This window comes from Podarcis tiliguerta, assembly GCF_965153285.1.
Source record: "Podarcis tiliguerta genome assembly, chromosome: 13".
NCBI lineage: Eukaryota > Metazoa > Chordata > Lepidosauria > Squamata > Lacertidae > Podarcis > Podarcis tiliguerta.
The window spans coordinates 19,744,479-19,766,564 of record NC_139546.1 but is presented as its reverse complement, the minus strand read 5'-3'; the positions used below and the strand labels follow the sequence as shown (position 1 = coordinate 19,766,564).

Here is a 22,086-nt window from a genome sequence, read left to right as displayed (position 1 = left end):
GCGGAGTCTGTAACCTGAGGTACCACTGTACTTCTTTGGTCACCTGGATCAGCAGATGCCATAGGGCTGTAGGTTCCAACATCGCAGGAGACCCAAGGCCTGGTTCTTGCAGAAGCGGCCCAATTGCGGGAAGACTCCACCGCTTCACGTACACATCAGTACTCCTGCAGGCACACCCAACTCCCTGCACTTGGAAGTCTAGCATGTCAGGAAGAAAGGGTTTTTCAAGTTCTCCATGCGAAGGAGTTTCATTTTTATAAAAGCCTATTCAGCAACGTGAGACTCCACACATGGTTTGAAGAGGTATGGCGCAGACACACATTTACCGCTGCACCGAAAACCAGCCCAAAGTCTGGCCAGGAGGGACAGCGTGTGATGGTACCGCCATTTTGGAATCCTATCCCCAGGGAATGGTACCGCCATTTTGGAATCCTATCCCCAGGGAAACCTGCCCAGCCACTGCTTTGCAGCTTCAGGCTCCCAATTAACAGGTTTGTTTTTCCAGGATTCAATACCTCGGGGCCCAGTTATGTTGTATTTTTATAGCTTCGCTGGGCTGCTTTTCCAGCTCCCGCCATGCTGTTAACTTTGCCTGATGGTGGGTTGTTGTTTTATATGGATCTGCCTCCTTTCCAAGCTGTTGCTCCTCCGAGTACCTCTCTTAATGGATGAAACGTTGAACCCTGCAGGGAGCCACTCAAGCTAATGTACCTATTTGGTCACTGCTTGTGAGGCTGGTTTTGTAACACGCTCTCTATCTAGGCACTCCAATTAAAAAGGCTAGATTCATCTCCAGCTGAAAGGGGCCGAGGCTGTCCTTTTGTCTCAGAAGGACCATTTGTTGCTCTGCAGAAATATTTATGGGTTGCCAAGGCTTCCTCGATGGCTGGAGGCTCCCCCGCTCCATCCGGGAGCACACACGCCTCGCGCTGAGCAAGCCTCTCTTCCATCGCAAGAGCCCTCGTTCTCAAAAGCAGAGCATGGCACACAGCCCTGACAAATGTTATATAAGGGTTTTGGCCCAGGGCGGCGAGCCGAGCTGAAAGAGCCTCGGAGCACTGAGCCCCTTTCCAGGAGGACAGCTGCCTCTGCAACAAAAGCCAAGGAAAAGTCAAGCCTTGCCTCTAACCAGCTGAAGCACAACAGGGAAGGCCTTCCCTAGAAAGCCAGACACAAAGAGCAGGGCTTGGGACTTAGGAGAGCACTCTCACCCAGCCTGGGCATGCATGCATTTTGCAGGGAAAGGCATTTAGACTTCTAGTTTACCCGGCTCAATGTTTTCCAGCAGAATTATTATTTTTTTTTTTTTTTGCACAATCTCAGTTAAATTTTAAAAGTCCAGCTTAAACCCTTGCACATCTGGTTTTACAAGAGGGTTGCAAAACAGTGACTGGGATATTCCCCTCCCCGGGTGCATAGCCTTGGTTTAGCTTCAGTCAAAGGGAAAGGCGGCTGGGCAATGCTGTTGCTGAACAAAAGATGGTCCCCTGTGGGGTGGCACTGAGGGTTCTCAGTACAGTGGTACCTCGAGTTACATATGCTTCAGGTTACAGACGCTTCAGGCTACAGACTCTGCTAACCCAGAAATAGTATCTCAGGTTAAGAACTTTGCTTCAGGATGAGAACAGAAATCGTGCTCCGGTGGCGCGGCAGCAGCAGGAGGCCCCATTAGCTACAGTGGTGCTTCAGGTTAAGAACAGCTTCAGGTTAAAAACGGACTTCCAGAACGAATTAAGTTCTTAATCCGAGGTACCACTGTACAGTCGCAGGCTGTTGGAGACAGCCCTCACTCCAAGCCCAGCAAATCCATTTCTGCTCATGGGTTGCTTTCTCCAGGTTGGGGGTATTGCTGTTTAGCCAAAAGACACAAACCACACACACAGTTTTATTTTTAAGTACTTTTGTTTCAAACTTCAGGCCCCACTTTAAAGTTCCTTAGTGCTTCCTACTCTTCCTTACCATGTACAGCCACCAAATGTGGAGACAGAATATGGGTTGTAGCGTTGGAAGGGACCCTGAGGATCTAGTCCAGTCTTCCTCAGTCTTGGCCCTCCAGATGTTTTTTGGCCTACAACTCCCATGATCCCTAGCTAGCAGGACCAGTGCTCAGGGATGATGGGAATTGTAGTCTCAAAACATCTGGAGGGCGGAGGGTGAGGAAGCCTGATCTAGTCCAACCCCCTGCCAATACAGGAAAAGTCAGCTGTCCCATACGCAACTTGATAATTAGTACAAAGAGGTTACGTTCAGCTACTGGGTTGAATGCCTGGGAAGGGCACATCTGTCTTTTGCCTGCTTCTCCAACCAAACAGTCCGGTAGCACCCTTTAAGGACTAACAGACATATTAAATGCTTTTGTGGAGAGCAGCAAGGATGGGGAACCTGCGGCACTCCAGATGCAGCTGGACTGCGACGCTCGTTGCCCGTCATCCAGCAACTGATGCCTCCTTAGCAACCGCCTCTCGCTTCCCATCAAGCACCGTCTGCTTGACAACCGTGTGGGCTGCAAGTAAGACGAAAGCAGAGGTTCTTCAGAGCACCTGCCTTGCCACAGAAGCCAAATCCCGTGGTTGTGCAACACAACTGCAAAACAGCCCCTCCAGGCTAGGCCTGGGCGATATATCAATATATGGCCCAGGACCGGGATGAGGAGCAGACCGCAATGTCGACTTCATTCAGCAGTATATCGCTGGTGAAACTGCCACCGTTCCAGAGTCCCTCTACTAGTGACTTCCTCCAGCGAGCGCTACTAGCAGAGGGGCTTGGTGGCGGTTTCACCAGCGATGAGGTGAAGCGATGTGCAGAGGGAGGGAAAAAATCTGCATTGGTGAGGCGCCAATACAGCTTGTTCCTCCCGCTGCATCTTTTAAGTGCACACAGCTGAGGAGTGAGCTAACCTCAGCCGAGCAGTTAAAGGATCCGCCAGCCCAGTGCTGACTCTCGCACAAACGGGGAGAGCCCCAGTGATGGCTCAGTGGGGGCTCGGGAACCCTCCCACGCCCCAGCTGAGCCGCACAAACAAGCTGCCTCGTCCCAGTCCGCTAGGCAAGGGGTGAAAGCTGCCTTAGTTCCCATGGTGGGAGCTGCAGCAATTTCAACCGGTGCCTCGCAGGTGGAGGCCAATGCAACTTGTTTTTCAACATTGCCCAACCACGATGTTTGGCTGGTGATTTACTGCGATGCTGAAAAGCTGATATCGCCCAGCCCTACCCCAGGCATCTCTTGCCTATAGCCAAGGACCACTCCTGGGAGATGGAGGGGGAAAGTTCCCCCAAGACTTTGCATGGTGTTTACTGGGGCTGGGCACCAAGATCGCCATACTGCAGACAGAACTGTACGGGACTTGGCAACAAATTGGAAGTTTGCAATAAGGAAGGGGACAGTGGTGGGGTGAGTAGGACCGAGAGATATCTGGTTTTCAACGTTGTGATATACCAGCAGCTGAATACCACGATGTCCGACTCTGGAGTGTATCTTGGCTGCTTCCTCCTTCCCACCTTAGGCTCCTTTTGCCTGCCTCCCTGCGCCTTTGCTGTCTGCAGGCCATTTGAACTGGCACGTTTTATCGCCAGCTCAAATTGTCTGAAACCAGTATCCTGATCTGAATGCCATAATCGTTTCAGATAATTTCTCAATGCATCACTCAGCTCTATGCAGGACAAGGTGAACCTCTGGCCTGATCTGGCAAAGCTTTTCTTACGAAGCATTTAAGTTGAGAGCGCTCGTGTAAACACATCGCTGCAGATCCCAGCCTGACCTCAGGGAACACAAGCCCAACCAGGTAACATCTCCTGCCACCTTCATGATCTGTCCCATCATCCCCCAATGTCCCTGCAAAAAGGTAGCTCTAGTACCTGGGTGGATTTGTCACTCATATGCGCTACGGCAGCTCCTTCTGCATCCCGAGGCCACTGGCCCAAGAGGTACGATCCAAGGACGGTGTCTAGGGAGGAGGTGCGCCTCACCCGGGGGAGCCTGTTCCGGCAAGCCTTCTCGACCGGACCGGCCGCAGCACATGGGACACTGGCTGGAGAGGAAGGAAGAGAAACAAGTTAAGAATTTGAAGCATTACTCCTAAATCTCTTCTACCTGCAGCAGGAGCTTATCTGTAGTGTAGGGAAGTGTAGCTCTGTGAGGGAGCAAACTACAGTTCCCAGGAAGCCAAAGCCTTTAAATGTATGGTGCGTAGGCCGGCCATATGATTTTCCTAACCTTTCTGATGCGTGTGCTCCTGAATAAGCAACAAGAACTAAATCAAAAACCCCCAAAAGGGAAGGAACAATTATTAGCAGATTCCCTCCGCACCCTGCCGAATCTCCCAAAAATTTTGCAAATGGACGGGGCTGCGTCTTGTTTTGGCATATGCCATTCATATAATTTCGACACTTTATCTGTTCATTGCCAGAAGTGCCTTAGGTTCCCCATTTGGAGGGAACTCTGGACGTAAATTCCACACAGAATATATTGTTTTGTTTGATCTCGCTTGTTTGATAAACTCAGAGGCTGTGAAAAGTAACGACGATTAACATCGGAATGATTTATGGGAACTATCATGGAAATTATGAAAGCAGTAGAAGTATGAGATGATCAATATTATTATTGAATAATATGTATAATTTGGAATATTTAATATGGTTTGATTGGATTGTTAAAGTGGAAAATTTAATAAATAGTATTTTTTTTTTTAAAAAAAAAATAGATTCCCCATTTGGATACTCCAGCTTGTTTAAAATTCAGCACCTAGAGTACTATTAATTAATTAATTAATTAATTAATTATTATTAGAATTTATATACCGCCCTATACCTGGGGGTCTCAGGCTGATTTAATAAAATCAAAATATAAAAACACAAAACACCTAATAAAAACAAAAACAACAACCCACCAATTACACCCCCCCCCCATTTTAAAAGGGCATAGGATGTAAATCGGATCAACCAAATGTCTAGTTAAAGAGGAACATTTTTGCCTGGCACCTAAAGGTGCATAATGAAGGCTCCAGGCGAACTTCCCTGGGGAAAGCATTCCACAGACGGGGGGCTATTTACCAAAGCTTGGATTTTGTTTTTTGGACTACGGAGCTCTCTGGTGTTGTGCCATCTCCGTTGACTCCCGGTTCCCAAGCACAATCCAAAGTGCTAATTTTGACCTTTAAAGCCCACACTTTGGGGCCAGGCTCTCCTTAAGGCTGCCTCCTCCCACTTGGATGGCATTTGACGCCCTTCTCTGTGAACCCTCGCCATCCAAGATGTGGCGGGTGGGCACGTGGAATTAAGGCCTTCTCTGCAGCGGTTCCCGGGTTTGGGAACTCTTCCCCAAGGAAAGCTCATTTGGATGATGGTCAATGCACCCTACTTTTCATGGAGGACAGGTTTACAGGCTCAAAAGGCTATCTGGTCCAAGCCCAGTTTTAAGACCCCTAAGAAGGAAGAGCAGGATGGGTCCTGATGTTGCCAAACAACCTTCAGCACCCCGACAGCAGACCGAATAGGGACCCTGGTCAGCTGGCCAAGCTTCCCCACTACAGTGAGTTGTATTAGAGTGAAATGTACAGTAGTGCCCCGCAAGACGAATGCCTCGCAAGACGGAAAAGCCGCTAGACGAAAGGGTTTTCCATTTTGGAGGTGCTTCGCAAAACGAATTTGCTATGGGCTTGCTTCGCAAGACGAAAATGTCTTGCCTCCCCCCCTTTTTCCCCAGCCCCTAAGCCGCTTAACAGCTGTTCTCTAAGCCGCTTGACAGCTGATGCTAAGCCGCTTGACAGCTGATCTAAGCCGCTTATCAGCTGATCCACTAAGCCGCTAATAGCCTTTTAGCAGCTAATCCGCTAATCCCTTAATAGCCGCTAATCCTTTAATAGCCGCTAATCCCTTAATAGCCGCTAACAGCCACTAAACCGCTAATAGCGCTAATCCGCTAATGGGCTTGCTTTGCAAGACGAAAAAAACCGCAAGACGAAGAGACTCGCGGAACGGATTCTTTTCGTCTTGCGAGGCACCACTGTACTGTATTTCTATACACAGCGCGCACACACCAGCATGCACAAATTTCATGCAAATCTGAGTCACTCTTTTTACTCCTCTGATCCTCTCTTGATTTGCTTATAAGATGCTCAGTCAAAACTCTGCTTTGGTCATCAGCAACTCAATTCTTTTTTCCTTTTATTGCTATCGACCTCCTGTTACTTGTTGTGCCGCTTTATTGCTTTCATTGCTTATTTACTGTAACCAATTTAAAATTTGTTCAACTGTATTTCATTATTGCTGGCATTGGGAATTCCAGGACGCAAAGGCTGCCATGCATAGTTAATGGTTTACTGTGAACGCAACTCTCCTTACCATGTACAGCAGCGACAAGCCGGGATATCTGGCTTTAGCTTTACGATGGACCATTTGTTTAGCTCAAACAAGCCATGAGAATAAACCTTGGCTCTGCACTGTGGTTTGTTTGGAGCAAAACACCACGATCAGACAGAAAGCTAAGCCTAGAAGTGCGGCTTGCAACTCCGGTGCGCATGTTAGGGGAGAAACAAAACAGGACCCCTTTCTGTGTTCACAGCATATTCCTAGCTACGGTTTACTGTGACAGGCAAACCGGGACAGTCAGGAAAAGCTCAATTTTCTACCTTGAAGCGCCAACGCAACAGGTCAGCTTTCTAGACGCAGGAGCTAGCAACAAGTTTCCAAGCGTTTCTTTAAGTCCTGTACAAGTCAGTTGGATAGTGTGCACCTGTAAACAAAGCACTACTACTGCCCTTCCCCTTTAAGACAGACAGGCAGCAACAACTGTTTCCGAGCACAATTCAAAGTGTTGGTGCTGACCTTTAAAGCCCTAAACGGCCTGGGCCCAGTATACCTGAAGGAGCGTCTTCACCCCCATCGTTCAGCCCGGACGCTGAGGTCCAGCTCCGAGGGCCTTCTGGTGGTTCCCTCACTGCGAGAAGCGAAGTTACAGGGAACCAAGCAGAGGGCCTTCTCGGTAGTGGCGCCCACCCTGTGGAACGCCCTCCCATCAGATGTCAAAGAAATAAACAACTATCTGACTTTTAGAAGACATCTGAAGGCAGCCCTGTTTAGGGAAGCTTTTAATATTTGATGAATTATTGTATTTTAATATTTTGCTGGAAGCCACCTAGAGTGGGCAGAGTGTAAATAAATTATTATTATTATTATTATTATTATTATTATTATTAGATAGCTCAGTCGGTAGAACGTGAAACTCTTAGTCTCAGGGTTATGGGTTCGAGTGTCACGTTGGGCAAAAATATTCCTGTGCTGCAGGGGGTTGGACTAGATGACCCTCGTGGGTCCCTTCCAACTCTGATCCTATGCGTGAAAAGGACTGGCTGCACCTCCCCTGGGTTCTTCCAAAGGGAAAGGGGGGCTCACACCTCCTTTGCAACAGAGGCAATCTAAGCGCCTTCTGAACAAACTGCACCTGTATCCAATTTAGCGTGAGAAACACGCCCCCCCCCCAAATCCACTGGCTTGCTCAGTGGCCTTGGGCAATTCTCTCAGCTGAACCTTCCTCACAGGCTTAGAGATGAAATACGAGATGAGATGGTGCAACGCCTAGGCCTTGGGACAGACATCTAATTGCATCTTAATACATTCGCTTCCCAATTGCTTCTATACAGGAATGCACCCCTTTTATTTTTAGACTGTACGCATGTAGGCTGGGCCTGGTGTAGGCCTCCCCATCCCAGCCCCCCAAATTATTACAAGGACCTGCAACTATTTTCTTAGTAAAATGATGATTACTATTTCCTTGACTGTGCCGGGGCAAGTCTATTTTATGCACTTATTTCTGATGCCAACGGCTGCAGCCATATTTAGGAACAGCTGTGCGCTGTGAACATTCCTGCTTCCCAGCATTCCCAGTCCCTGGTCCCCAGCATTTCTGGAAGCTGATAGGCTAAGCCTCAGTTCGGGGACCCAAGATCTCAGCTTTGCCAAGCCATAGCTTGTTGGCAGGGGAGGAACGAGACCACAGCTCAGTTGTAAAAGCACACACTTTGAAGGCAAAAGGTCTTAATCCCTGGCATCTCCTGGTAGGAATAGGAGATACCCCCTCCAGGAAACTTAGACTGTCATCGGAAGCGGACACCCCTGAGCAATGATCCAACTTTATCTAAAGCCACTAGGTAGGCTTAGGCAGGCCATAGTGCCTGATCTTAAGTGTTAATTATAGCAGGTTTTATTACTGAAATCTCAAGAGCCTCTGCACTTTTGATTTCAGATGCGCGAGGGCCAGCTCACTCATTGGCAAAGGAAGCACACTGTACAGCGCTCACAAGTGCTGTTAACCGCATGGGTCCTGAGCGGCACATATGTGACATTCGCCACTGTCAATGTCTCCATCATCTGCCTTGCAAAGCCACCTCAAGAACCTTGATGAATGGATATAAGGCAAGCTGTGCCCTGAACAGCATTGCATGCAGTTTAATCGTATTGGAGACTCAAGACACGTAGGAAGCTGCCTTATGCAGAGTCAGGCCCCTTAAAAACATAAGAGGTAAGAGACCTGCTGGATCAGGCCATAGGCCAATCTAGTCCAGCATCACAGGGGCCAAGTAGATGCCTATGGAAAAGCTGCAAGGAGGACCCGGGTGCAACTGCGCTCTCTCCACCAGTGTTAGAAACTCAGATATATAAGCTAGGGGCCAAATGGCTCCATAAACCAAAGTTGCAGTCGCGAAAATGGAACGTCTAGTTGCAAGATGGCTCTAAAGTCTTTATTTTTCAAATGACTGTGATTGATCCGCAGTTAAACATCTGGCTAGTTCGGATGACAACTTGAGCTAGATCAAGAGCTTTGATAATTCAAAGAAGAAAAGTCACTTGATCTAGAAACAGTCCGCATATATATATTAGCCTGTTCCGACCTCTTTTTGTTAACGGCGACTGCTCCTGCTCAGGCTGCACAGAAAAAGCATTTTGGTTCCAGACGTTCATTCTGATTGTGCAGATAAATGTAACTGATAGAACCCTACAGGCTGGGGTATTAGTGAGTCACAACAGTCCAGGCAGAAGACAGATTATTTCCACACACGGAGGCCTATCTCTGCATCCTATTTCTAGGCAAGCAAGGTTCATGGTTGCAGTTCAAGGACACATTCCAGCCATGCAAAACAAACACACTTAAGGGAAATGTGGCTTGTGAGAGCGGTGTGTGGCCTGGGGAAGAGCCCTGGGGGCCACACGGAAAGGCATGGAGGGCTGCATTTAGACCCCAGAAGTTGCCCATCATCCAAGCAGCGTTAGAAACTGAGATATGAAAGCTAGGAGCTAAATGACACCTTAAACCTAAGTTATGGGCGCAGCAATGGAATGTCTAGGCACACATTTTTATAACAAGAATACAAAGCTGAAAATGAATGAACTGCAGCTAAAATATTATGCTCATTTTTCACATGGCCTAGTGCTTCCCCTGCACACACCCCTAATATTCTGAGGAGGGTCTCCTCTCCAGTCTTCAGAGTAGCTGGAAGTGGGGAGGCAGAATAGGGCCCTCCTTTCCTTCCATACTCTGCAGTTTTAATCTGAATTCGTAGGCACAGTACTGTGCTCAGAGCTCAGAAACCAAATGCTAACCAAATTCCCTGTCACAAAATGCCTAAACCAGGCATAGGCAAACTCTGGCCCTCCAGATGTTTAGAATTACAATTCCCATCATCCCTTACCACTGGTCTTGTTAGCTAGGGATGATGGGAATTGTAGCCCCAAACATCTGGAGGGCCGGAGTTTGCCTATGCCTGGCCTGAACCATGGGTAGGCAAACCAAGGCCCGGGGGCTGAATCCGGCTCAATCCCCTACTGTCCGCGGATGGTCCGGGAATCAGCGTGTTTTTACATGAGTAGAATGTGTCCTTTTATTTAAAATGCATCTCTGGGGTATTTGTGGGGCATAGGAATTCATTCTTTTTTTAAAAAAATATAGTCCTGCCCCCAACAAGGTCCGAGGGACAGTGTACCAGCCCCTTGCTGAAAAAGTTTGCTGACCCCTGGCCTAGAACAATGGGAGTTTCAAACACTGCATCCAGGATATGTTATTGCCCTGCACTGTGCAGCTTCCTCATTTCTTGGGGTTGCTTTTTCATATTTAGCTTTTTGAAGGCTAGACACCCCCTGCTTGCCGGCACAAAGTACATGCTTCCTTCTCTCACCCAACCAGTTTCTTTCGTAAAGCAAAAAGGGGGGCAGCAGCCACCCCCTTGCATCAAAGTTTTCACCCTCCCCACTTTAGTAGTAGTAGTAGTAGTAGTAGTAGTAGTAGTAGAAGAAGAAGAAGAAGAATACTGGGCTATTGGCAAGTAACTGGTAGTAGCCTGATTAGGGAGAAGAAATGAAAACGCTGTTATCACAAGCTGCAAAGGCCCCAAGAACCGCATTGTAATACTTCAGATTTATGGAATATCTAACCACTTCACAACACGTTCTCGTAGCAAACTCTACAGCCCCTCCCACAGCACACGCCTGCGTTATCGATGTACTTTGGGGGGGGGGTGGAAGCGCTGACACAGACCAAGTGGCACAGAGCCACCCGCAAATTTGTGGTTTGAGCCGGAGAGCTCTGAAGTGACAATTTCCTGGCTCCCAGCTCGCTCTCAGCCATCACGCTCCCAGCTACCGCGTTTAAAGCAAAAGAGAAATGCCAACCCAAGCCCCAAGGCTGGAGATTGTTCGCTTTTTCATTTACACGTAAATTAATATGCACTCGTAATAACCAAAGCCGGGACCTCCTGGTACGCTGCCAAGGAGAGATCTCTCGCAGCTCAGATTCAGAGCTCCTGACTCACAGCAGTTTAGCAGCTATTTAAGGCACCCCCTACACCGGTTGTTGACTGAGCATCAGGCAGGCTCTATTTGAGGCGCATGCAATGCGCACTCCGTTTCAGAGCAGTTGCAAGCCAGCTCGGGAGGCTGGTTCAGCAGCCCCAAAGCTCTGCCCTTTAACCCTAGAGGTGTGGCCCCTCAGTGGTGAAAAGGCTGTCTGCACAAACTCACGATCTGAGGGTTGGGGTGGTCAGCTGGTAAGCGCCCCCCCCATATAACTCGCACCTGATAGGCCCTGCCACGCTGAAGGCACCTGTGAAATCAGTGGCTGCATAGACAGACAGACAGACAGAGCAGAGCAGAGCCAAGAAAGATTGCAGTCCCAACAGCTGGCCTGGGAGCACTTCTCAGCTCCCGTCAAAGCAGCACGGCCTAAAAATACACCAGAGGCAGCAAAACAATGCTCGCTGCAAGACAAAGATGGCATGCGAGAGAAGCAGAGGCAGGGTGGGGTGTCCTGTTTACAGCACAGCTCTATTATCAGCCTAGTCCATTAGGCCGGGTTCAGCCCAGCCACACCTGGCTGCATATTCTAGACTCCCATCGCTAGCTGAGCATCTCCGATCTGGGGAGTGGGGGGGACGTCCAGAACAGAACAGCTCGGAGATAAATGGAACCGGCACTATCTCGGACCACCAGTCTGGCAGCTGCCTCACAACTTTGGTTCCTCCGTCTGGGACAGCTCCTTTTTAATTCCCTAGTCTTGTTTTAGACACTGAACGAAGGTGGAGGCAGGGAATCAGCATTTTGGAGGAGGCAAAAAGAGGGGGGGGGGGTTCTGCTCCTTCCTCATGTTGTTGTTGTTGTCGTCTAGTGGTTTAGTCATGTCCGACTCTTCGTGACCCCATGGACCAGAGCATGCCAGGCACTCCTGTCTTCCACTGCCTCCCGCAGTTTGGTCAAACTCATGCTGGTAGCTTCGAGAGCACTATCCAACCATCTCGTCCTCTGCCGTCCCCTTCTCCTTGTGCCCTCCATCTTTCCCAACATCTTTCCACATACCCCGCCCCCCCAATACTCAGATACATTGGCTCTCAGGAAGGCATGCAACATTCCCTTCCTATCTCATACGACTGCAAGATGCAGATGGCCAGAAAGAAAACATCTGGATAGAATTCAGTGGGCTGAATACATACAATCAATGCACACAATGGAATATAAAACAGTGGCGCCCCACAAGACAAATGCCTCACAAGACGGAAAACCCGCTAGATGAAAGGGTTTTCCGTTTTTCAATGCGCTTTGCAGGACGAATTTCTCTATGGGCTTGCTTCGCAAGACGAAAATGTCTTGAGATTCCTGGGGGGTTTTTTCCGCTCCCCACCACCTTTTTCTAAGGCACTAAGCTGCTAATAGCCTTTTAGCAGCTAATCCGCTAATCCCTTAAGCCTTTAATAGCCGCTAATAGCCGCTAAACCGCTAATAGCGCTAATCCGCTAATAGGGTTGCTTCGCAAGACGAAAAAACCGCTAGACGAAGAGACTCGCGGAACGGATTCTTTTCATCTTGCGAGGCACCACTGTACTGTTGCGTATAATACAATCAGAGCCACAGGAGCTAATGGGAGTCCCACATTCCCTTCTCCGCTCGACTTCTGCACTGTTTTTCACTAGCGGTACTGCAGGTATCTGAACTGCTGCTGCTACTCATCTCAGCTTGACCCCAATGCTGGAAAGAACTCCCCATTTTTCCTGGAAGGGCGAGGTAGAAATTTAATAATAAAACTGTGTTTCTCAAACTTGGGTCTCCAGCTGCTGTTGGACTACAACTCCAATCATCCCTGACCGCTGGGGTCCTGCTAGCTAGGGATGATGGGAGTTGTAGTCCAACCAACAACACTGCAATAAAATATTCTCTTTGAATTAATGCATGGGTAGCTGAGTTCTCCGAGTGTGGGTGTGCATGCACCACTCTTCTCCAGACAGTGGTCTGAGTGCTGGAAGTGTTTCATGCTGCTGCAAAAACCAAATGTCTCATGTGCGGTCTGGTTCCATACGTTTACCATGTGCTCAGGCATTCTTACATCATACTTATACGTGCAGCTAAGCATATACCGGTATGAATGCACGTTGCATATGAAAAGAAACCTTAAACAGAAGCAACATTTTTGTAGCCTGGAAGACTTTTCTCCTTGCAAGACCCATCAGCCTCAAGCAGCTGGAATGGCTGAGAAACTGCTCAACGCTTCTGCCTAGGCAGGCCTTACAACCTTCGGATGATCTGACAAGCGCTGCCACTTTGGTTTCCATTTACTGCAATACGCAACTGTGGGTTGCCCTCTTCTTACAGCGCGACTGTTTAAACCAAAAGCATGATCGCAAAATAAAAGCTGCAAATTGCTACAACAACCATAAGTCATAAAATAGGTTGTAAACACTAGCTACACTAAAATAGGAGTACAGATACAAGGTACAACCACAATTATTAGTAGCCTTAGGGGAGCTGCCAAGTATAGCACAAGTTGCCAAGTATGACCACGTCATCTTTCTACAGTAGTTCGAAAGCACTGCATGTTTTAACTGTTAGCCACTTTTGAGTTTCTTCTGGCCGGGAGTTATTAGGATAAAAACAACAGAAGAATTATGCAGCTTTTGTTGATAGCACCCAAGAACTTTGGCTATTGTTATTATTATTATTATTATTATTATTATTATTATTATTATTATTATTTTGCACTGCATTCTGCAGGGAGGCACAGGCAGCAATAGTCCCAAGTCGCAGTGCAAAACCTTCTGAGAAGCAAAACCTTTTGACAAGAGTAGCACAAGGAAAAACAGCAACCTAGCAATGACCCAAAGTATTAAGATTCCACGGAAACTTCCCATGTAGAGAAGTTCTTTCAGAACCACCACAAAACGAGCACCACAAATCTTCAACACCCGCAGCAAAGGAAACATTTAGATCCCCATCTGCACTACACATTTATATAAGCAGCACCGCACCCCTTTAAAAGACATGGACTCCCCCAAAGAATCATGGGAGCTGTAGCCTTCTAAGGATGTTGTTGGGAGTTGTTAGGCGACCCCTGTTCCCCCTCGCAGAACCAAAATTCCCAGAGTTCCCTAGGAAGAGGGACTGATTGTTAACTACCGCTCTTGAGAATTGTAGCTCAGAGAGGAAAGGGGGGGGGATCCTAACAACAGTCAGCAGCCTTAAACTACCATTCCCAGGATTCTTTGGGGCAAACCATGGCTGTTTAAAGCGGCGTGCTACTGCTTTCAATGTATATAGCACAGATGGAGCCTATTATTATTGTGAGCAGCCTGGCTGAAACAAGGAAGCGGTAGTAAACAGCCCCAGACTCTGGACACTGTTGAAAGTCAGGAAAATTGATACTGCCAATTCTATGCCAGCCTTGGTGCCCTCCAGGCATTTTGGGCTCCCAACAGTGTGGGCAATAGTCAAGGCTAATAGGAGAGCACCAGTTTTTTTTTGGGGGGGGGGTAGGAAGATACTCTAGATCAGTGTTTCCCAAACTTGTCTCTCCAGCTGTTTTTGGACTACAACTCTGGCAAGACCAGTGGTCAGGGATGATTGTAGTTGGAAAACAGCTGGAGACCCGAGTTTGGGTAAGCCTGCTCTGGGTTCTCCCCTCCACCCAGACACGTATCCTACTGCTTACAGTTCCACTAGTCCCAGTAACTAAAACATCCAGCTCATAGTAGAGACACTCTTATTTTCCATTCTTTGCTAGGCAGGAGAAGAGCCAGCAGTTGTTCGCAATATAAAAGCTCCCTTCCATCAGCTCCATCCACCCACACCGACGACGCAAAGTGGAATTTTTGTCCTTCGGCATCCAAACATTTCCACCCGGCCAAGAATACGCCCAGTTTGCTCTATTTGGCAAGCAGCATCCCGACTGACCAACCAACTAACCAGCAACCCCCAGCCCTACACACACACACACACACACACACCCTAACTAGCCAACATGGCTGGTGCTTCAAAAAAAAAAAAAAAAAAAAAAAGGCAAAAGTTTCACAGTGGTTTCCCTCTCTGCTCTTGGACTGGTGCACAGCACCTAGGCTGCAAGGAAACTATTTGGCGGAGAGGTTCCAATGAAAACCCCCAGCGTCAGATGGATGAGTCACCTCGGTTTTTTGTAACAGCAAGTTCCTGAAAAGTGAAATATCACCACAGTGTGCTGCAAGCCAGAGAGAAATGCTCCCTTTGCCCTGGTTGAGAAGGGGATGACTGCCAACTACCGCTCATGTCTGTTCCAAAGCCTCTGCTTTGTTAGTTTCCATAACCTAGTTTCTTATCAGCTGATTAGCAAGCAGGGACCGGTAGATTCTGCTGCTCCGTTTTAACTGCCTAGACAATCTCTGGGCAGACGCCTCGAGTCTTCTGGCCCAAACTATTCCATTTTGCTCCTAGAAATCCAGAATTCCGGCACTGGACGGGTGGGGAGAAGGCAGCAGCAGCCTTCTCGAGACAGCGGCACTGAGTGGCCCAAACTGCGGCAAGCAAGAATGACCACTGGGCACACAGGGGGAAACCCTAGGTGACCACACCATCCCCAGCTGTTCTCCTGGAGCCAAAAGCAGCATGGAGAAAACGGTGGTGCTTCTTCCACCACCCTCCATTGGTTTGCCTGGGTCCAACAGTCATTTGGATTCTCTCCCTCTTGGAACTGACTCCATCAAACTGCAGTTGCACCTGGCTAAATCAGCAAAAGGGATGAGATAGCCAGGACCCACAATGTCAGATCAATGTGGGGACCAGCTGCCATTCACTCTGGGCGGTTAAGAACACAGGAAGAGCCTGCTGCATCTGGCGAATGAGTCATTTAGTCCGGCGTCCCGTTCTCATAGTGGCCAACCAGCAAGCAGGATTCTAGCAAAAGAGCACTCTCCCTTCCTGAGGTTTCCAGCAACAGGTATTCAGAAGCACAGCTGCCTCCAACTGAAGGCACCGGGGGGGGGGGGGAATACCCATACCCATCACGGCTAACAGGCACGAGTTTGGAAGCCAGTCTCTAGCAGGAAACATGGTAATGTTATGGAAAAGCTGGTGCCTGGATTTCCTTATGCCCCTCTTGTGACATGCCTCTGAGCTTGCTGTCCATTATTTCAAAGCCTTGAGTGCTTCAGCAGAGAAAGAGAGAGAGAACAGTACATTAAAGGAAGCAATTGGTAAAATTCACCAGCCAGGGCTTACACTTAAGAGTGGAGGTCAAGAGGACTAAGGCTGGCAATGCACTTTGGAATGCCTACTTTCTGAACATGTGCAGAGGTCTTCTTGAGGAGCCACACCCCATATATCCAGGCAGCAGGGGGAAGTTACTACTGGACGGAGAAGCTCGAGACATAAGCAACTTTAATGGGGAGAATAAACTATGCCAACAGCATCCCCCTGAGGTGAGGTTCTTGGGGTGGCACACTACCTGCAGGGTGCATCCTCCTCTACCAAGACTAGCAAGATCCTGCCTGCTCAGAAGCACAACCTATGTTAGCAGTTTGTATGTCAGCTTCCACAGAACTGTTTCCATTAAGCGGTGACTAATCTCTACTGTTCCGGCACAAATGCCCCATCAGGATCTCAGCTCTGCATTTAAAGGCTGTCAGAATGCCAGATTTAAGCCATCTGTGCAGCGATGATGCCAGGCAAGACTGCTTGGCTCCCCCCACCCCACCACGATACACGAGAGGGTACTAAAGGCATAGAAACGAGCAACTTGGACCTCAAACGCAGGAAAAGTTGACAGATTTTTTTTTTTTTTCCAGTTTACAGAACACTGAGGAATTAGCTGGTGGCTCACACGGCAGTTTTACTCAACTTAGACCGAAGCAAGCATCACATTTTCCAGCTTGGTAAGAGAACGAGACCAGGACTGAAATCATGGCCTTCGTTAGCATCCACTCCACAATTAAGTGCCTTCTCGGAATCAAATGCACCAGCAACAGGCAGCTGCCACTGCCACACCCTGCCCGTCTGTTTCATGTTTAGATATTGAATGGGTAAAGAAAGAGAGTAACTTTGCTCTTTAAGAAGAGGCCAGGAACAGAACATGCTACACCAGGAGTGGGGAGTCCTTGGTCCTCCAGATGCTGCTCCAACTCCCACCAGCAAGGCCTGGGGTGCTGAGAGATGCAGTTCAACATCTGGATTCCCCCCACTGATGCTAGACACATGTGCATCTTATGAGAGCATGCCAGTGGAGATCCCTAGGGGGAAATAACCACCCACTACTACTTCAATTTAAATTACCCTGCCCTGAAACGTAGTTTTTCTTCCATCGTATTAAAAACCCAGATACAATATAAAAGCTAGGGGCCAAATCGCTCCTTAAACAGAGCTTGCAGTTGCCAAAACAGAATGTCTAGTTGCCATTTTGGGGGCACAACAACTCAAGTCTTATTTTTCAAATGATGGACTGGCTGTGATTGATTCTCAGTTAAACATCTTGCTAGTTCAGATAACAACCTTGAGCTGGGTTAAGAACCTTGAGAACTTTATCTGGGGACAGTTCACATATATATCATCCTATTCCTTCTGGGGTTTTTTTCCCCTTAATGGTGACACAGACCAGTCATAATGTAAGAATATTCTTCACAGCTGAGCAGGGCAGTAGGGTGGGGTAAGTGAAGACAAGCTGCAACAATGAACTGTAAGGTTGTGCACTGCTCCTGCTCAGGCGGCACAGAAAAAGCATTCTGGTTCCTGAAATTCATTCCGATTGTGCAAATAAAATATAACTGAAAGAATTCTACAGGATGGGCTATTAGTGTGTGAAAACAGTCCAGGATCCAGTTATCTCCAGACATGCACCTCCAGATGGTGGAGATATCAGGCGTCATCCTGGTGCTCAGAGATCTTCACAAGTGGCAGTCAGGTGCAAAATGCCCCTGGCTCCTGGCTAATTTCAAACAGACACCCAAAGGAGCTGAGGGGGACTTAGCAGTAAAGTGGTGTATGCACAGAAAGGTTAAGGGCATCTGTCCTCCAATACATCATTCCAACTCTTCCTGCTCCTCACGCTTCTGTGAGATGGAGAGAGCACCTCCGTCTGCCTTTTGTTGTGTTTGCAAGAAACGTGCAGTTGGGCCCCCCAATCCCAGTACCACAGTGTGTTAAGGCTGCTTATGGAGACAATGAAACCTTCCCACCCGGGAGCGCAGACACACTGCATGCAGGGCAGCACTGTGGGTGCAGCTCTGTTGCATGAGTGCTAGCATTCTCGGCCTGCTCACCTACAGCACTTTGTACCACTGCTGCCTACTTTGTACCCAAGGAGGCCATAGGCAAGCAGCAATAAGGGATTCTTCTGCCCCCCCCCCCACCCCAGAATGCATTTTATAATCAGCCAAAGGCGGCCACGCCCTACAACAGGCCCCTATCCTGCAGCCGCGATGCCAGACACACGGTGGAGGTGCCAGTGGGTCACACTCTGGACCTATGCTGCTTCTTTTGAAGGGACAAGTCCCTGCAACTGTATGGATCGAGAGACTGCAATGGCAGCCACCAGACCTCATATATAACCATCCGAAACTTGTTGCCTGGCCCTCAGCCACCGACTGAGCTTGCTGCAATGCTAAAAAACTGTTCATAAACATCCTAATTGTGGAGTAAGAGAAAGAGACCACCATGCAATGCTGAAATCAACACTCTTGCTGAAAGTGAATTGGAAGATCAACTGAAGGGGGTGGGGGGGGGAGGAGAAAGTGTCTCTGCATATTAGGGGAGATGGGCATATTAACCGTTTGATGCTGCAGCCAGGCCATAATTGTGCCAAACCCCGGAGTTGCTCCTCTATAATCTGGCCCTAATGTAGCACTCCACTGATTTTATTATGGTTCAGGGCTTTTGGCAGCTGAAGAGATGCGTTTGTCATCTGGCGATGGGCATCTGGTAACTGCAGAGCATTCTGCTCTCAAGTTCTCTGCAGCAACCTCCCTCAAAGCACAGGGACAGGGGAACCGCCTGGCCCAGAGCGGCTGAAGAGAAGGTAGCAAGGAGGGAATCTTTCTCATAGGCATCAGGCACCGTTTTTATCCTTGGTATTTGCAAGCAGCCTTTTGTACTATTTATAGCAGAAAGTGGTGCATATGTCTCAAATAAAACGAGGTGGCATGAGCCGTTGGTGGAAAGAGGCGCGAACAGCTGAATTTCCTAGGTGGTAAAACACACACAAAATATGAAAACTTTGGCTGAAAGCCTTTTTCTTTTTTTTAAAGGAGAGAATAACTTGCCTCCTTCTACTTTTGCTCCAATATATTCCAGTCGGTGTCTTTATGGGTTAGCAGATGGTAACTACCCTCTGTTGCAGTTGTGTTTGCAGGATATGAAGATGGGGTGATCGTTTTAAGAACAGAAAACGAAATGAAAAGGTGACTCAACAGGGCTTACATAATGTTGAGTTGTTTGCCCAGCGATAATAGGACATAACTGACAATGCTTACCTATTGTGTATGGATTTGATTGCCAGGTACAAACGTACATTTGTAATTTCCTTACTTCGCTCTTGCCTCCGTGATAAACCTTTTAGCGCCTGTTGAAACATGTGATATGAAAAAAACACGAGCCGGGTGATGCAGTTCTGTGGCAAGAACTGTTATCAAGCCATAGTGGATCTTGTCTTCTTTGGGGGCAACTTGTTATTCTACGGTTTATTTACGTGCTGCTTTTTTGGTTCAAGGGTTCAACCTATGAATACAGGTTAATTGCAACAATATTAAACAACAAAACCACAAAGCACCTACCAGCCACACAGGTACAGAGCATCCCACCTCTCGTAACTCATATCCCCATCCCAGCTGGTCCAATGTCTCAGTTAAGTCCATCTACAACAAATCACACCACGAAGGAGAGACCCAAAGGGACAGTTTCTTACCCTGTGGGGTTGCCCCACTGACAGCAGCCTGCTGTGCTTCCAAATGAGTAGGCTCAAGCTATGGGAGTGGCCGGGTTCTTGCTCTTGATGGGCAGGGCTGGTGGTGTTGTTTTCCAGGTGCAGCAGAGCAAGGCTGGAGAATCTAAGGTTGCTATCCACCTCCAGCCACCAACAGTCCTCCCACTGCTACCTGCCTTCTCTTGGTAGCCGCTTTTCTGTTCATGTGCATCCAGCGTTCAAAATTTTCCAGGTGCATTTTGCCCCTGCCAATGAGCCACTTGAGGCCAAGTGAAGATGCCCAGGTGCCAGGATGTTGCCCGACGTCTCCACCATCTGGAGGCGCATGCTGGGGGATCCTTGGATCGTGACCGTTTTCACACACTAGCAGCACATCCTGTAGAAGAATTCTGCTATATTTTGTCTGCACAATCGGAATTAATTCCAGGAGCCAAAGAGCCATATTGAAAAATACGACTTTCGAGCCGCCTGACCCCAAAAATTGCAACTTCCATTCTGGCGACTGTAACCCTGGTTTAAGGAGCCATTTGGCACCTTAAGCAAACACTGGTTGCAACACTGGTAACAATCCTCCCATGATTCCACTGCCAACTGTCTCCAAATGAAAACAGGACTGAGGTTTCCTCTTCCTCCTTTCCATTCTTGTGCCCCTCAACAACTTTAGGATTGCTAACCACCTAACCGGGGGAATAACCACTACCACCACAACCTTACAAGATTTTAGTGCTTCCGGGCCCTTTGCCAGGGTTGTGCGAGCACCAGGATTGGGGGCTAGCTGCCAGAGTTTGAACAGAAGCCGGAAGCATCGTTTTCACATAGTGTGCAAGGCTCAACTGTGTCACCCAACACGTGTGTAACCAAGGAGGCAGAATGCTGAGCTCAGAGCTAGCTCATCATTTCCGCAGGGCTGCAGGGTGAATGTGCTTTTTCTGTAACCACCCACCGCAGGCTCCCTAAAGCTAAGGAAGGCAGGGTGGCGGCAGAGCAGCTTGGTGGCGGATGTCAAGGGGATTTTTCTCACGCCCAATTTCCTTCTCCCCACACAGAAAGAAAAAGCACAGGCTGTGCCCACTGTATTCACCACCACAGGGAAGATTTTTGATATTAATTCTGCTCTATCCACCACCTCTGCCCAGGTGCCATGAGCACACACATCCTATGCAAAGCAGGCTGAGAGCTCCTTTTTTTGGGGGGGGGGGAGAGAACCCAACCACCTCTTCATGCGAGCCTATTACCTGCCTTGCCATCTCGTATTCCTTTTATTCTACCCACTCAGCCTGAAATATAAATTCGCATGCCTCTAAGGCACTGCGTGTACTTTCCCTGGCACGGCAATAACTACTTTCTGCAAATGGGAGTCATTTGTCAAGGCCCTCTGGTAACAGAGGTAGTATTTTTTTTAAAAAACGGAACACAAAAAACACACCTCGGTCCTAACTAGTACCAGAGTCGGAACTGGATAATGAAAGAGAAAATGGGATCTAAGGGATCAGGTCTCACTGAAAACAGATGGCATTTCCCAGCCTCCTAATTTTGATAAGCAGCCTTGAGGGGATCTAAATCTTACAACGCTGCTAATGCCTTGTGGGATCTGTGTGTGGATCTCTGGAGCAATTCTCCGTTTTCCATTTGTTGCGCTGGTAATAGAAAACAGAAGCAGGCGTGTGTTTAAACTTGGATCTGCCACGATCTTGCAGAAACGTGCATGTGCGTGGGAGGGGGGCAATTTAAAGAGCAAAGCAGGAATGCAATATCTCCACTGCATATCCTTTTTGCTTCTCAAGTAGTAACCTTCCCCCCTCCCCCCCCCTTCGCTTTTGTGGGTTTCTGCAGATCTGGGTGCAAACACTCAAATCTCCTGGCATCAAGCATCATCTGACCCTGAGCTCTCGGTTCCTTATTTAAACACACTCAGCTTGTACTATGTACACAAAACACAAGTGAAATCTACACTTCTGTATTCCCCTTTGAGCTGACAAACACATGCCCTGAACTCCAGCCATTTTGCTGATAGGAATGTTGTTTACATGAGGGTCCCCAGGATGCCTTTGTCCACCAGAGGGGGAAATACTTTCTCTCTAGGAAGAGTTTCTCTGTGTGTGTAATGCAGGGTCTGAAAGGAATTACTAGGGAACAGAACACCCCCTTGGTAGGACAGAGAGATCATGGCTGTGATGTGTGTCAGCTGCTCAAAATAAGGCACTAAGGAGTAATTCAGTCTTGTTCCACAGCACACACAGCCTTACTTTTTAACACTGGAATTCAATTCCTTCAGTTCAGATCTCACCATTCGCTCCTTTAGGTGATTCACAAAGTAAAAAAGACACGCTCATTTCAAAAGGGGAAATGGAAGAATGCAATCCTTTTTTTACTAATCAAACATCTTATTAGGATGGGTTT

The 22,086-nt window shown here is 48.1% G+C and overlaps 1 protein-coding gene across 2 annotated transcripts in view; it reads right to left on the bottom strand.

The window, feature by feature from the left end:
* Positions 1-22,086, bottom strand: part of FAM117A (family with sequence similarity 117 member A) — a 39,193-nt gene that overhangs the window by 13,786 nt on the left and 3,321 nt on the right. The window contains exons 1-2 of one of the 2 annotated variants that reach the window (XM_083408410.1): positions 19,238-19,321; positions 3,855-4,027 (exon numbers count right to left, since the gene is read on the bottom strand). In XM_083408410.1, the coding sequence (XP_083264536.1) occupies positions 3,855-4,027; positions 19,238-19,277 (213 nt within the window). In that variant the 5' untranslated portion in view covers positions 19,278-19,321. Of the gene's footprint in view, positions 1-3,854; positions 4,028-19,237; positions 19,322-22,086 lie in introns of those variants that run through there. The other variant, XM_083408409.1, reaches the window with a different exon arrangement.